This window comes from Tenrec ecaudatus, chromosome 6 (genome assembly GCF_050624435.1).
Source record: "Tenrec ecaudatus isolate mTenEca1 chromosome 6, mTenEca1.hap1, whole genome shotgun sequence".
Taxonomy (NCBI): domain Eukaryota; kingdom Metazoa; phylum Chordata; class Mammalia; order Afrosoricida; family Tenrecidae; genus Tenrec; species Tenrec ecaudatus.
Window position 1 is genome coordinate 119,250,050 of NC_134535.1, and position 14,610 is coordinate 119,264,659.

The 14,610-nt window shown below is 47.3% G+C and overlaps 1 protein-coding gene across 1 annotated transcript in view; it reads right to left on the reverse strand.

The window, feature by feature from the left end:
* Window positions 1–13,533, reverse strand: part of FAM234B (family with sequence similarity 234 member B) — a 37,434-nt gene extending 23,901 nt beyond the window's left edge. The window contains exon 1 of the mRNA XM_075552035.1: window positions 13,440–13,533. Coding sequence (XP_075408150.1) covers window positions 13,440–13,476 — 37 coding nt within the window. The 5' untranslated portion in view covers window positions 13,477–13,533. The remainder of the gene's footprint in view (window positions 1–13,439) is intronic.
* Between the last annotated feature and the right edge of the window lie 1,077 nt (window positions 13,534–14,610).

Consider the following 14,610-nt stretch of genomic DNA (forward strand, 5'->3'; position numbering starts at 1 on the left):
TTACCAAAAAAATTAACTGATTACTAGGCACTTACTTCAAAATAGTTATTTCCAGAAGATTCAGGTGAATCTGTTATAATTTATGTATCTTATCTTACTGACTGATCAGGACACTATTCCATGGCCATCCCAGATTGCATTGTATATATAATAATTTGCAACAGACCCTTGCTGCTGCTGTTTTTAGGTCCTGTCACATCAACTTCAAGTCATAGTGACCCTACATGACAAAACTGTGCAATAGGGTTTTCTTGACCATAACCCTCATGGAAGCAGACAGCCAGATTTTTCTCCTATGGGGCTGGTAGTGGGTTTGTAAAATGATTATTTTTCCTAACAAAAATCAAAGCATTTAAGACTCAAGGTTGAAAGAGACTTTATAGATCTCACATAATCTGCCCTCACCCCCTTTTTAAAATTGAGAAATGGAGAACAGTTTGAAGTTATCAAGGATTTTGTCTTGCTTGGATCCACAATCAATGCTCATGGAAGCAGCAGTCAAGAGATCGAAAGACCCATTGCATTGGGTACATCTGCTACACAAGACCTCTTTAGAGAACTGAAAAGGATGCTACTTGGAGGACTGAGGTGTGCCTGACCCAAGCCACGGTATTCTCCATGGCCTCATATGCACATGAAAGTTGGGACACTGAAACATCTGAACTGTGGTTCTGGAGAAGAATCCTGAAAGTACCACGGACTGCCAAAACGACAAACAAATCTGTCTCGGAAGAAGTATGGCAAGCGTGCTCCTTAGAGGCAAGGATGGCCAGACTCTGTCTTACATTCTTTGGACATGTTCCCAGGGGAGACCGGTCCCTGGAGAAAGGCACCCTGCTTGGTAAAGTGGAGGGGTGGTGACAAAGAGGAAGGCCCTCACGAAGCGGTTTCGCATAGTGGCTGCAACAGTGGGTTCGGCATCAGAACAATTGTGAGGATGGTACATGGCCGGGCAGTTGTGTTCTGTGGTGCACAGGGTTGGCTATGAGTTGGAACTGACACAATAGCCCAACAACCCCGCTAAACAATCCACACATGAGCATAACCGGCATTGTGTCCACGCTCCTCCCAGCTAGAAAGCAATTCCTTACCAGGGCTGATCCGGGGATCTATTTCTAGCCTCTTATCCACATCGGCCCTTATTTCACTTTCTGGGACCCTTCTTCCACATATAAATCCTTCAAATACTCGAGGATACAAGTCAGAAGAGCCATATAACGGGGCACACAGGAACTCGCGTCTCCACAACCAGACAACCAACAGCCAAACCTGGGCTTTACTTCTCATTAGCTGTGACTTCCACTAAATCTCTTTACTCTTACAGAGCCTCAACTGTCCTGTTTGTCAATTGGGGTGGCCATTGTTCTTGTCTTCTAGAATGGTTGTGCGGGAGGGGTAGATACAGTAACAGTACATGCATGCTTCTTTGTGCCAGGCTTACAGTAGCAATCCAGACATGTTTGCTGCCGACAGCAAAGGTGGTGGTTCCCACGCACTAGCCGCCACTCCTCAGGAGAAAGAAGAAACTCTGCTCCCGGACAGACGGACAGTCCTGGCAGTCGTAGGCACAGCAGCTATGAGTCAGAGTTGGCCTGATGGCAGTGGGTCTGGCCTTCTGGCTGCATTGTTATCACTACTATTGCTGCTGTCACTGTCATTCTGAACTATTACCATTTCTGTTGCATTTTATCTCCCAGCTCCCCGTTCCCCACCTTCTACTCAGGCTTCTCATCGCCAGGTTACACATGTCCACCTCTCTCAACTCTTACCAGAAAAAGCCCTGGTGCTGGTGTCCCACCGTGCTGGTCACTCTCTTCTGGAGACACTGGGATATGTCATTGCTTCGATCAAGTGCAGTGCCCCGAATGGGACAGCCCCTGGGGTGCAGTCGAACCAGGGCAGTGGATGGCAGAACACTGGCCTCCCTCGTTCCGGGCTGGGCATTATAATTCAGTCACTGCAACCTTGGTCGTTTCCTTGGCAGTCACATCACACAAGTGACTCCGCTAAAGCTCCCAGGTATTTTCTGCACGCTCTCCTCCCCTCCTGTGGCCATTCGATTGGAATCTTAGCATCGAGTGGTATTTTCAGCACCGACCCCTATTAAATGCCACTCTGCAGTTCACATATCAGCCTGAAACAGCACCTTGGCCAAAACAGAAGCATTCATAAAATGCTGGCTAAGGAAACAATGTAAAAAGAAATATATTTTTACTAATTATAAAGCCTATAGAAGCCACTCATTTATATATACTTATTAATATCCACATGCTGTTAAGTAGAATAGACAAGATTCCATAGGCACAGTGACAAAAGATATTAAATAAATAAAAAGAAATACACGTCTGTTACACATGCTATTTCACACGCTGAGAGAAAATGACTGTGTGTGCCACAGGAACTCGTAAAACCTTGAATACACCTGTAAAGATAACTTGCATGTATTCTTGAGAACACAAAGCTGCTTCGGAACTGGTCCTTTTAATCGAGATACACGTCACGATAGTGGTGGCAAAACTCACTGCCATCGAGTCGATTCCAACTCCTGGTGGTGGTAGTTCTGTCAAACTCCCTCCCTAACACTAGGAAAACACACTGAACAAGGAAAACACATTTGAGACAGGAAACAGCTACACACCTAAGGCAGTGGGAAGGGGCACCTATTCACAGATCCCCAGCAGGGCCTCAAGGATGGTAATTAGTGACTACAATTATACTGAGTGTCTATCTGGCTCAGGCACTGGTCCAAATCACTTCGGGCTCTAGAGGACAAAATAGAACTGCCTGTCGGGTTTCCCAGGCTGTAACTGTTTAAGGAAGCCGATGACAGCTACATCATTCTCCTGCGGGACAGCCAGCGGATTTGAACCACCGACCTTTCAGTGAGCAGCCACGTGCTTACCCACAGTGCCACCAGGGCGCCTTCAAACACCATACACGGATTCATTCATTTCATCCTCATAATCATAGTATAAAGTAGCTATTATTGTTAGCCCATTTCATTAACAACCAAAGAGAGACAGGGAAACTGCCTTTAAAAATCACACAAGTGGGGATCAGAGTTAGAGGTCAAAGACAGGCGATTTGACTTTAGAGTCAAATGGTCGCCAATTATCGTCCTTCCTTGTTCTAAAGTCACAGTCTTACCATTGATCACTTGCTTCCAAAGGCAAAGCCCAGGCTGACAGAACACCCATGAGCCATGAACACTACAGAGTCAAAAGACAGAGGAGACTGAATGACTGAGGAAAAAATACAGGTTTGTACTTTTGCAAGCAGCTGGCATCAGTACTGAAAGCAAGGAACCACAGGGCCAATCCAAGAGAAAGATGGGCCGTTTGACTCCCATGGAGTTAAGGTCTCAGAAATCCACAGGGGCAGTTCTACCTAGCTTACCTATACCTAGCTGCCCTGCCAATTTTGCTTTTGTTGCTGGTGTGTAACTGTAAAGAGCCCGTGTGTTAGCCTGCCCCACAGTTTTCTTGGTTGTAATGTTGCCAGAAGCAGACTACCATGTCTGTTTCTTCTGCAGTGCCCCTGGGTGGGCTTGAACTGCCAGCCTTTTAGTTACCAGCCAACCACAAACAATTTGCACAATCCAGGGACCTTCTGAACAAGATGATTTTGACAGCCATATCAGCCTGGGTCCAATCAGGTGACAGAAACTAAGCAGTACTGAAGAAAGGAAAGTATAATATTAAAAAAAAAAAGATGAAGCAATTACAGGAATGTAAGGATATAGAAGAAAAGAGAACCCTAAAAGGTACCCTATGGATGAGGGGCAGTATTCAAACAGAGAAAAACAAACAACATTTAAAGGGCCCAGATCTATTTTTCCCAGATCAGTAAACAAGGGAGAATTCAGAGCTGAGGAACATGGCCCAACCAGCAAAGAGAGGTCAATGCTAAACCCGCAGTCCCTGGTTGCTGGCCAGTCCAGGGGCATCTATATAGGATAAGTGCTGGTGGGACAGGCATCGAAAATAAGAGGCCTGCAGCAAATGCCAACTTCCAGGGGCCCAGACCACACCCTTCACTGGACCCTGTGCCCCAGGACAGCCAACAGCTAACTGTAAAACCACTGCTCCATTCCAGAAGGTTACTTATCCAAAGGAGCCCTGGGTGCACAAACAGCGAAATGCTCAACTACCACATGAAGGCACCTTGAAGAAAGGGCTGCTGGCAGCCTGCTTCGGAAAGACCGCAGCCTTGAAAACTCTGTGAAACAGTTCTGGTCTGTACTCCAGGCTCACTGTAAGTTGAACTAGACTCAATGACAATGGGTTTACCTTTTCTTTTCTTTTAAAAATCGGAGAAGCCATTCGACCACTGCTGAACACAGTGATCAAAGATTCTATAAAAGAATCTTGATCAAAATGGGAGAACCACAGAACACATTAGTGTGGGATCCTGACTTTCTGAAGCCATGGGGGCTGGAAGAACCCCTAAAACGACTTTCCTGTGATAACTTTTAAACTTCAAATTAAAAATAGCCTTGAACGTTATTAAAACCAAACAACACAACAACAACAACAAAAAAACAACCAAACAACAGTGTGGCTTATAGCAAAGAATGTCTGCCTTGGAAACTGTGGGGGAGGGGGACTCATGCAACTCTTATCACAAACAATACATACGTCAAATGTGTAAAGCACATTTGTACATTCATTGTCCTCATCATCCTCAAAACATGTGCTCTCCACATAAGCCCCTTGCATCAGCTACTTATTTCCCCCCTCCCTTTCCACTCCCCCAAAACTGTGTTCTCTAAAGAACTACCTAGAGCAGTGGTTCTCAACCTTCCTAATGCCACAACCTTTTAATACAGTTCCTCATGTTATGGTGACCCTCAACCATAAAATTATTTTCGTTGATACTTCATAACTGAGCGTAATTAAAGCATAGTGATTGATCACAAAAATACATCATTATATATTGTGAAATATTTTTTTCTGATTACAAATCAATGAAATTTTGTCTTGAAGCATGGTGTAGCATGGTTAACAGTCTTCACGCCGGGCACTCATATGTAGGCGTATCTGCTTGTGGGCGGACCCACCTGAAGACGATAGCGGAGCAGTGTCTTGATTCCTGAGACCATTGGAAATATGTGTTTTCTGATGGTCTTAGGTGACCCCTGTGAAAGGGGTCTCGACCCAGAGGTTGAGAACCGCTGAGCTATAGACTCAAATTGACAGCATCAGCTCAAAAGAGTAGAGAGGAAACGTAGGGGTGGTGAGTTTACGACAATGTAGGAGGCACAACTCAAAAATGAAGGAGAGAGGTACAGGGGGCTTTAAAAAGTTGGGGGGTGGGGTGGAACTAAAAGATAATGAAATTTTCACAAGCTTTTTGAAGCCCACCCATAGCTTCAGATTTACAAATCAGAGAATATCATCAGTGCCCCTAGCTGCACATGCAGGAATTGTTGAATTGGTGTATGTTCTGCTGTACATATGCTGAGCAAAAGAAAATAATAACTTATAGACAACAACAAAGAGCTTCGAGGTAGTGCTACTCTGTCATGGGATGCTAGGAGCCAAAATCAACGCAATGGCTCCGTACCAACAACAGACAGTTTTAAAAAAGGATATAATCTATAGTCCCAGATAGAAAATATAAATAAAATATTTACTCTTCTAACAAAAGATGTACAATTTTAAACTCCTTTTTAAAAAAGGATATTGAATATCTGAATAAATAACAAAATGTGCAGAGATAAGAAGACAACATAGCAAAGATGTCAATCTCCTTTAATTTAGATAGAACAAAATACCAATTAAGATACTGATAGAATTATTCATGAAACTTTCAAGGCTTGATATGAAATCACTAAACAAGCGGTAGTTGTCCTCCCAGATTTCAAGACCTCTACGTCACACACATACATAGCAAGGACATACGAACACCCACCCACAGACACACACAAAAGCTGTGCTTCAAATGAATACAAAAATATTAATAAAAACCCGAGGAGAAATATTTTTTTAAAGTTCAATAGGCACTTACTTCATTGAAGAGAACCCCAAATGGCAAAAGACAAATTAATATGTGACGAAAGGTCAACCTCGCTGGTAATAAGGGAAGTACAAACTTAAATAACAAGATCTTAGTTCCCTGAGGTTAACAGAAAGTTTTTATATTTTTACACAGTGCTCTGTTTTTAGTGCAGCTCAGACGTGCACTTACTAGGACCCGGGTCTCAAGTCAACTTATCCATCACATTTCATGAGAGGAAAACAAAAATGCTCTTAGCACAAAATGGCAATACGTGAGCATACTCACACTTGTAAAATCTGATCGAAGCACGCTTTGGGGAGGACACACACAGCGCCATTGGGACTTCGTCACCCTGCTGATGCCAGGGTGAGCTGACACAACGGCGTGGCGAGCAAGCTGGCACCCTAGCACAATGAAGAGAGTGCGCAAAGCCAGTGTTTGCACTGCAAGCCGTGAGCCCTGGAAGGATGCGCACATCTGCCAAAATGGCTAAATACAAGATGTTCACTGCAGCCGCATTGAAGTAGAAAATCTCTATCAAAGAAGACAGAATGAACTGCGGTATACTTGGAAATGAAAGAGAGAGAAGCCAGCAATGGCCTGCCTTCCGTGGATACCACGGGGTGCCACGGATATCAAGAAAACCATTACAATGAAGCACAGCGAGCCAAAAATCAGCTGAAGATCACCCCATGAAACAGAAGAAGCCATGGACACTGTCCCATGGAATCCAAGAAAGCAAAAGGAAAAGTGTTTTCTCTGAAACCAGGCTCTTAGAAATGACACAAGAGTTCTGAGAAAGGGCTTCAACAGAAAAGGTAGAAGCCAGGCAGTCAGGACACAGAAGGCAGGAAGAAACCCGTCAAACATTGACAGAAAACAAACCTACGAGAGCCAGCAAAACAACAAAGAGCCAGGTTGCTGAAAACACGCGTCACTGACAGGAAAAATGCACGGGCCAAAACCAAGCGAAATGACATGGAAACTCTTGCTGGCAGTCCCTGGGCACTAACTCTCTATGCCCTCCTCCCAAAGCTGTGCAAACAAAAACAAAGGGCTCACAGCCATCGGTCATCTGCCATGGTGCAGAGAGCAGAGAGCAGAGGTCGCAGCCCGGTGTGGGGAACCACCACTCACCACCAGGGCTTTCCTTAGGCAGTACCGGCTTCCCTTCGTGAAGCTCCACACCTGGTGAGCCAAGCACATGCTGATCTCCATGCAGACAGGACACCTGAAGAAGGTAGGTTTCAGCAACTGGCCCCATAAAGAGCAAGTCAGTGACAGTACAGGATTCAAAGCCAGACAGCCCGGGACGCCAAAGCCTGTGCTCTTGATGCCCATCCACGCGCCCAGTCAGGGAGACAAATGAACATTTCAGAAGGACAGGTGATAATATGTTGCCCTGGTGGCGTAGTGGTTACCCATTGGGCTGCTAACCACCAGGTCCACGGTTCAAAACCAACAGCCACTTCATGGGAGAAAGATGGGGCTTTCTATTCCTGAAGAGTTACAGTCCGAAACCACAGGGGATGTTCGACTCTACTCCATAGCGCTGCTGTGAGTGTGAGTCACATCAACTTGATGGCAGGGAGAGGGGTACACGGCAGGACAAAGATCATCCAATAGGTGCCTAATAAAGAACCGAAAAGAGATGGAACCAACAATAATCATGAAAGACTATCTTAAAAAAAGAAGATCTAGAGGGGCAGAATGAAGAGTGAAATGAGTTCCAAGAAGAAACAAGTAGAGAACAATCCACATTGAGATACAGTCTAGTAAAGGCATGGCTGCAAGCCCAAGGAGCTGGAGCAGCAGTCTACGCAGGGGTAAACAGTCACACCACTAACAGTGGGAATAAAACTCGGGCTGACCTCTTCCCCATACCCAAACCAAGCCCTCATGCCATCAAGTGGCCTCTGACCCACAGCAACTCCATAGAACGGAGTAGAACTGCCCCTGTGGGTTTCCAAGACTGTAAATCTTTTTTTTCTTTTTTTACATTTTATTAGGAACTCATACAACTCTTATCACAATACATACATCAATTGTATAAAGCACATCCATACATTCCCTGCCCCAATCATTCTCAAAGCATTTGCTCTCCACTTAAGCCCTTTGCATCAGGTCCTCTATTTTTTCCCCTCCCTCCCCGTTCCCCCCTCCCTCATATGCCCTTGGTAATTTATACATCGTTATTTTGTCATATCTTGCCCTATCTGGAGTCTCCCTTCCCCCCCTTCTCTGCTGTCCCTCTCCCAGGGAGGAGGTCACATGGAACTGATTACAAGGATCCACAAGACTGTAAATCTTAATGAGACTACAAAACCTCACCTTTCTCCCTCGGGGCCACTGGGGGTTTTCAACTGCTGACCTTGTGGTTAGTAGACCAATTCATAACCCTCTACGCCACCAGGGCTCCTTGCATTATCACTAAATAATTTTTTTTAAAAAAACCCTCAGTACCATGGAGGTCAATGACGAATCATACTGACCCTACTGGACAGGGAAGACCTACACTGTGAACTTCCAAGACTGTAAAGGAGTAGAAAGCCCCTTCTTTCTCCCTAGGAACAGCTGGTGGTTTCGAACTGTTGGCCGTGCAGTTAGCAGCCCAACACCTAACCACTACACCAGCAGGGTTCCTCTTCGCCATAGCATACATTAACTATTAAAAGATTCCAACTCACTACTTCTGAGTCAATTCTGACTCACAACCACCCAAGAACGGGTTCCTGCGGCTTTGTAACTCTTTATGGGTGCAGAAAGCCTCATCTGTCCTCCCCAAATGGCCAGTGGGTCTAAATTGCCCACTTTGTAGCTACCTGTCCAATGCTTACCCGACAGTAAGTGCAGTAGGACCCCCCAAGTCCAAGGTCTGATACAGCCATGATGTTATGAAAGTATCCAGGTAAACATACAAAAACTTAGAGGCTCCCACACCCTCATAGGGTCGATGAGTCGCGTCACCCTGATGACAGGGCATCTGGGATTTTATCATAGCCGTGAACCTCTCTATAAAAGATCCTAGAAGACCAGGGCCAAATTTTTATTTACTTTTCCTCCATGAGTATATACGGTTTTCTGATAGGGCAAAGTCAAATGTCAGCTTAATAATTACATGCTGCAGAGTATGATTAGTGCACGCCTAAATAAACATTTGCTATGTACACACAGAAAGACAAGACAGAGCAAAGCATAAGAAGGTGCGAAAACTTGCCAAGAGTTACACAGCCTCAGGCCAAGAAGTAGGGTTCCAGTTCCTATGTGCTCGGGTTTACACCCAACAAAGCCTGTTTAAACAGGTCTCTGCCATCAGTGACTGGCTGCAGACACGATCTCTCAGTAGCACACCTGTCATAGGTCTTGTGAGGGAGCCTTACCAAGGCGGCCCGATCAAAGAGGGGATCTGCTGGGCCAGTTAAACTCAGGCAAAGAGGTCAGCTCAGGTTATGGCAACTGTTTGTGGAATTCCAATGGGGTAATCTTGACAGATTTTCTCAAAAGAACGCAGGATAACCATAGGGGGTTATGATGAAGAAGCTTAAAGGAAACTGGAGGGGGGTGTTCACTGGTGAGAAAAGGGTCAGGAAAGTTGCATCAACGAATTGTGTCCATCATGACAATGCACCTAACTGCACATTCTTTGAAGGTGGCAAGGGCTGCCCTGTGAGAACCTCACTGGGACGCGTTACCCATCCGCCCACCCCCATCCCTGACCTAGCCCCATCAGACCTTAAAGAGAGCGCAATGTGCACTGCTCGAGAATGCCACGGCTGTCATCGTGATGGGTGTACATCAGAGCACGCAGAGTTCTTCGGGGAAGGGTCAGAGAGATGGAAACGCTGTCTTCAGAAGAGTCTAAGATGGAAGATATGCTGAGAAACAAAAGCTTCACGTCTTGGTGCTTTTGTCTAATAAGTGGTTCTATAAGCTTGTAGCAATAATTTTGTATTTACCTTTGCACTATAGCACACACATACTAAACCCTCTACAGCAATTAAAAGTATCTTTACTAAAAGTATATTCATATCATGGGTTAGTTTATCCAAGGTCACTTAATCATTAAGTTACACATAGTTGAAAAAAAACAATGAACATTATAATAACATTTAGCTTTGATATTATCTTCAGTGTTTGACCTTCAAACTTTAATAGGGCCCTAACAACAACATACACATGCATAAGATAAGCTGTTCACAGGCTTTATGAATGTCATATTGTCCTTCTGTTACTAATTACCTTCATTCTACGCTTGTGAGCCAAACCCTTTTCCAACCTGTGTTCAGTGAAAGTGTAGGTAGGAGACTTAACCACATTTCCACCAGCTCCTCCTTCACTGCGAGGCTGCTGAGACCGGTCAGCAACCTATGTACCGTTTACCACCTGTGGGTAGCACATTCAGAAGTGACTGCAGGGGGGGATGATTGTAATCACACCGACACTTCTTTAAAAGTTTCATTAGAGAATTTCTAATGAAAGCATGTTAAGAGGCTAATAAGGAGCCCTGGTGGTGCAGCGGATTAAGCGCTGGGTTGCTAACCCAAAGCCGCACCAAGGGAGAGTGATGTCGCTTCCTTTGGAAACTTTACGAAGCAGTTCCACTCTGCCCTATAGGGTTGCCAAGTCAGTGGCTGACTCGTTGGCAATGGGGAGTGGGTTTAGAGGTTAATAAGCCTCTTAAATACATCCACCTCTGTGAATATTCCAAATAAACCCTGCCAGGCAAACAAAGCGGTATGTGTGGCGTGTAGTCAATGTTCCACAGCAAGGTTAAGGATGAAGAGATGGAAGCCTGCTGAGACTAACTAATCAGGGCGATGGCTAAATTCTAACCCAAGCCTGCGTCCTTCTCTTAACCACCAGTCTTGCCTGCTTCTGTTATACATACAAACTGTGATGAGGTGGATGAAGGTAACGCAACACACTGGCCCAAACAGAACAGGCAAGCCCATGGCCCCAATCAATTAATGGCTGTCCAAAAAGAGTGCTAAGAAAGTAATCTCTAACTAACATTACCACCCCCACCCTCCCCAAAAAAAGCCAAACCCACTGCCGCCAAGTCAATTCCAATTCATAGCAACTCTATCGGACAGAGTAGACCTGCCCTACGTAGTTTCCAAGGTTGAGAACCTTTACAGAGCCGACTGCCACATCTTTCCCCTACCTACGCTCTGTGAGAGGAAGACGGGGCTTTCTACTCCCATAAAGAGTTCCAGTCTTGGAAACCCACTAAGGCAGTTCTACCCTGTCCTACAGGGCTGCGCGGAGTCATAATTGACTCCAGGGCTGGAAACTGAGTGAGAGCGAACCTAAGAGCTGAAGCGTTTTGACCAGGGGAGAAAGGGTAAGAGGGAGGCAAGGGAAGGTATAAAAGCCTGGTAACACATAAAAAAAATACACAGCTACTGCATCCGGGCCTATAACAGTATCCAGACACCCCGGACTGCCCAAGGGCAAGGCCAAGGACTTGCTACAGCAGTGCTTCCCTCCCTGTTAGCTGACCAAATACTCCAGAGCTTAGTGAATGCCACCATGTTAAGATATCAGTATGCCAAAGAGCTCAAGAGTTTCTAAAGAAAGCGTGTTGTGTTCCTATCCCTAGAGCAGCGGTTCGCCACCTGTGGGCCCCAACCCCTTTGGGGGTCCAACGACCCTTTCACAGGAGTCGCCCAATTCACAACAGTAGCAAAATTAAAGTTATGAAGTAGCAATGAAAATAAATTTTATGGTTGGAGGGGTCACCACATGAGGAACTGTATGAAAGGGTCGCCCCACTAGGAAGGTTGAGAACCATTGCCCTAGAGGATAAGAATTAACCATGCTGAAATAAAGCAAGGAATCTAAGAGCCACACGGAAAGCTAGCGATGCTTGAAAGCTCATTACTCCCTTGCAAGTACTTCACCCTATACAAAGGCTGCCCTGTCAACTGTCTTCAGTTAATTGACCAAGCAGACAAAGGGCATGCCTGTCCTTTAGCTTCAAAATTCTATGCTCTCTCCAAGAAGGTATGATCATTGTCCCCTGCAATATCCTAATGAGCCCAATGTTGGGGTTACGAAGTCCGGGGACAGCAATGCAATGTCCTATTCCATACCCAGCCCAGTGCCATCGAAAGCACAAAGGTGGTTTCCAGGTACCAAGCTGGAAACCCAAATCCAGTTGCTATGGAGTCAAATCGCCATGCGTTGTGTTGCAGAACTGAGCTCCACAAGGCTTGCTTTCCTCTGAAGGGGCACGGGATGAGTTCAAACTGCCCACCTTCTGATTAGCAGCCAAGTGTGCAATCTGTCTGTTCTACTCGAGAACACGGGCTCCTGGAATCCCCCTCCAGTATCAAGCAGACAACAATCATCTCCCCAGACAAGAAACCCTTTCTGATGACGCCAGTGAAAACAACCGCTTTTCCCACTAGCATCGTCAATTACACGTAAATGTTCACAGATCAAGCGTTAACCTTTACGTAGAGGCAGAGCAGTCTTACTAAAGCCCTCGTATTTAACATTTACTTGCGCAGAATAAATAGGCTGTCACTAAAAATAGCAAGTTTCTCATAGCGCAGTGCCATTCTGGAGGTTTAGAGGGGGTTTAAACACACACACGCGCGCACACGCACACGGAAGAACTGCTACCCAACGTACAGAATTCGTTTTTGCAAATCGCCATCAACACCTCTGCCTCGTTAGCGAATATTCTACAAATCATCTGCAAGTTGCAGGTGCCAAGACATTTCCCTCGGAAATGCTCAGCTTCCAGAGCTGGCGGCCGACCAAGTGAAAGTAAAAGACCACCAACACGGAGTCCCCAGGGAGCTCCACCCCGGGCTTTCCCAGTTCTTTTTTGGGGGCACTGGACCCGCCAAGGCTCGCGGCCCAATGACTTAATTTCTTCTTCTATAAAATAAGAAGGGAAATACCTGTCCTACCCACACGGCTGCGTCATTGTTGCCATTCGGGAGAGAGGCTGCTCCACCGAGGGTCCCTCTCTGCCCTGTCACCCCCTCCCCTCCCTCGCCCAGGTCCAGCCCACGGCAGAAGGAGCAGGGGACCCCCAGCCCCAGGTGCGCTGCGCTCCGAAGGATGCTCCCCTCCCCAGCCCTCCCCCTGGACGGCGGCGACACGCGCGCTCTGACATTCGCGCCGCCATAGCGCCCGCCCGCTCGGGGGGGGGGGGGGCTGCCACTCTCGCCTCCAGGGGTCCCTTTCCGGGCGTCTCCCACGGTCGCCTTGCACCCGCGACCCCCGCCGGGCAGGCCGCCCCGCCCACTCGCCGGTGGCGCAAGGACCCCAGCCGACAAGGGCTGCGCCCGCCTCGCCCCGGCGCCTGCAGCACTCCCCGCTGGTGTGCAGGCCCCGACCAGTTTCGCCCCCAGAATATTCCCTCCGGGTTTCCGCAGGCGGGCGGGCAGGGGCGGGGTGGTCGCGAAGCTGCGACTCCTCACCCGGGAGCTTGAGCGCCCTGGACAGCACGGTCGCCATGGTGGGGGCCCTGGTGCGCGTGCGCGCGCGCGCGGTCTGCCGGGAAGTGTAGTTCCCCGCCGGCTGCGCCCCACGCGGGAATCTGGGAAGGTGGGACTAGCTCCGCCGTGCCCGGCAGAAGCGAGCTTCCGGCCGGCGCTGGGCGGCGGCGTCGACGTGCATGTGCACGTGCACACGCCTGCAGGCTCAGCCTGCCGCCGGTGGCCTTGCACCTGACCGCTCGGAGCCCCACTTTCCTCCCCTGTAAAATGGGGGGAATAGTGACCACTCCATGGTAGCTGTCAGTAAAGGACCGGGTGGCGTGGAGCTGCTGACCTATTCATAAAGTTCTGTGGTTCAAATCTACCCTAGGCTCTGTGAGAGAAACACACCATTTACAACCCCAGAGGCTCTATGGAGCCGGTCTACCTGGCCCTGTATTGTCACTCTGGGTCAGGCTCTTCCTGAGAATGGAATAAAATGATCGCATAGGAAACGCAGGTTGTGAAAATCGCGTGGGCTCAGGAGTCAGACTGGTTTTGAATTCTGACGGCATTTACTAGCTGGGCAATCGTGGGCAACCCAAACCAGACTCGCTGCTATCAAGTGGATTCTGACACATAGTGACCCCATAGGACAGAGTAGAACTGCCCCTTTGGTGGTTTGGGACACTGTAAATTATTATTTACAAGACAATCTCCTCTTGCTCCCGCTGAGAGGCTGTGGACACTGTATTAGAGCTTGCGTTCTGAGCACCCTAGTTTTGGCTATAGATGGCAGTGACCGTCTGAAATCCATTTGCCTAGTCCCCACAGAAATGAAGGCTCCCTTGAGTGCTTTCTGATCATTAAGCAAGGATGCAAATAACCTTAGGTGCCCTGGTTATGAATTGGGCTGTGATCCACAAGGTCAGTAGTTCAAGACCACCAGCTGCACTGAACAAGTAAGACTGGTTTCTCCAGTTAACAGTTAAACCGGGCCAGTTCTACCCTGCCCTACACCCTGTGTGTAGTGGACTCACAGAGACAGTAAATTGGCTCCATCCTCTTTGGCAAGCCCAGGGAGCAGCAAGCCTTAGGGACTTGCCTAGGAGTGTCCTTGATGGGCACAGTACTGGGGACCGTACAGTGAGGGATCTCATTGGTCTCTCCCTGA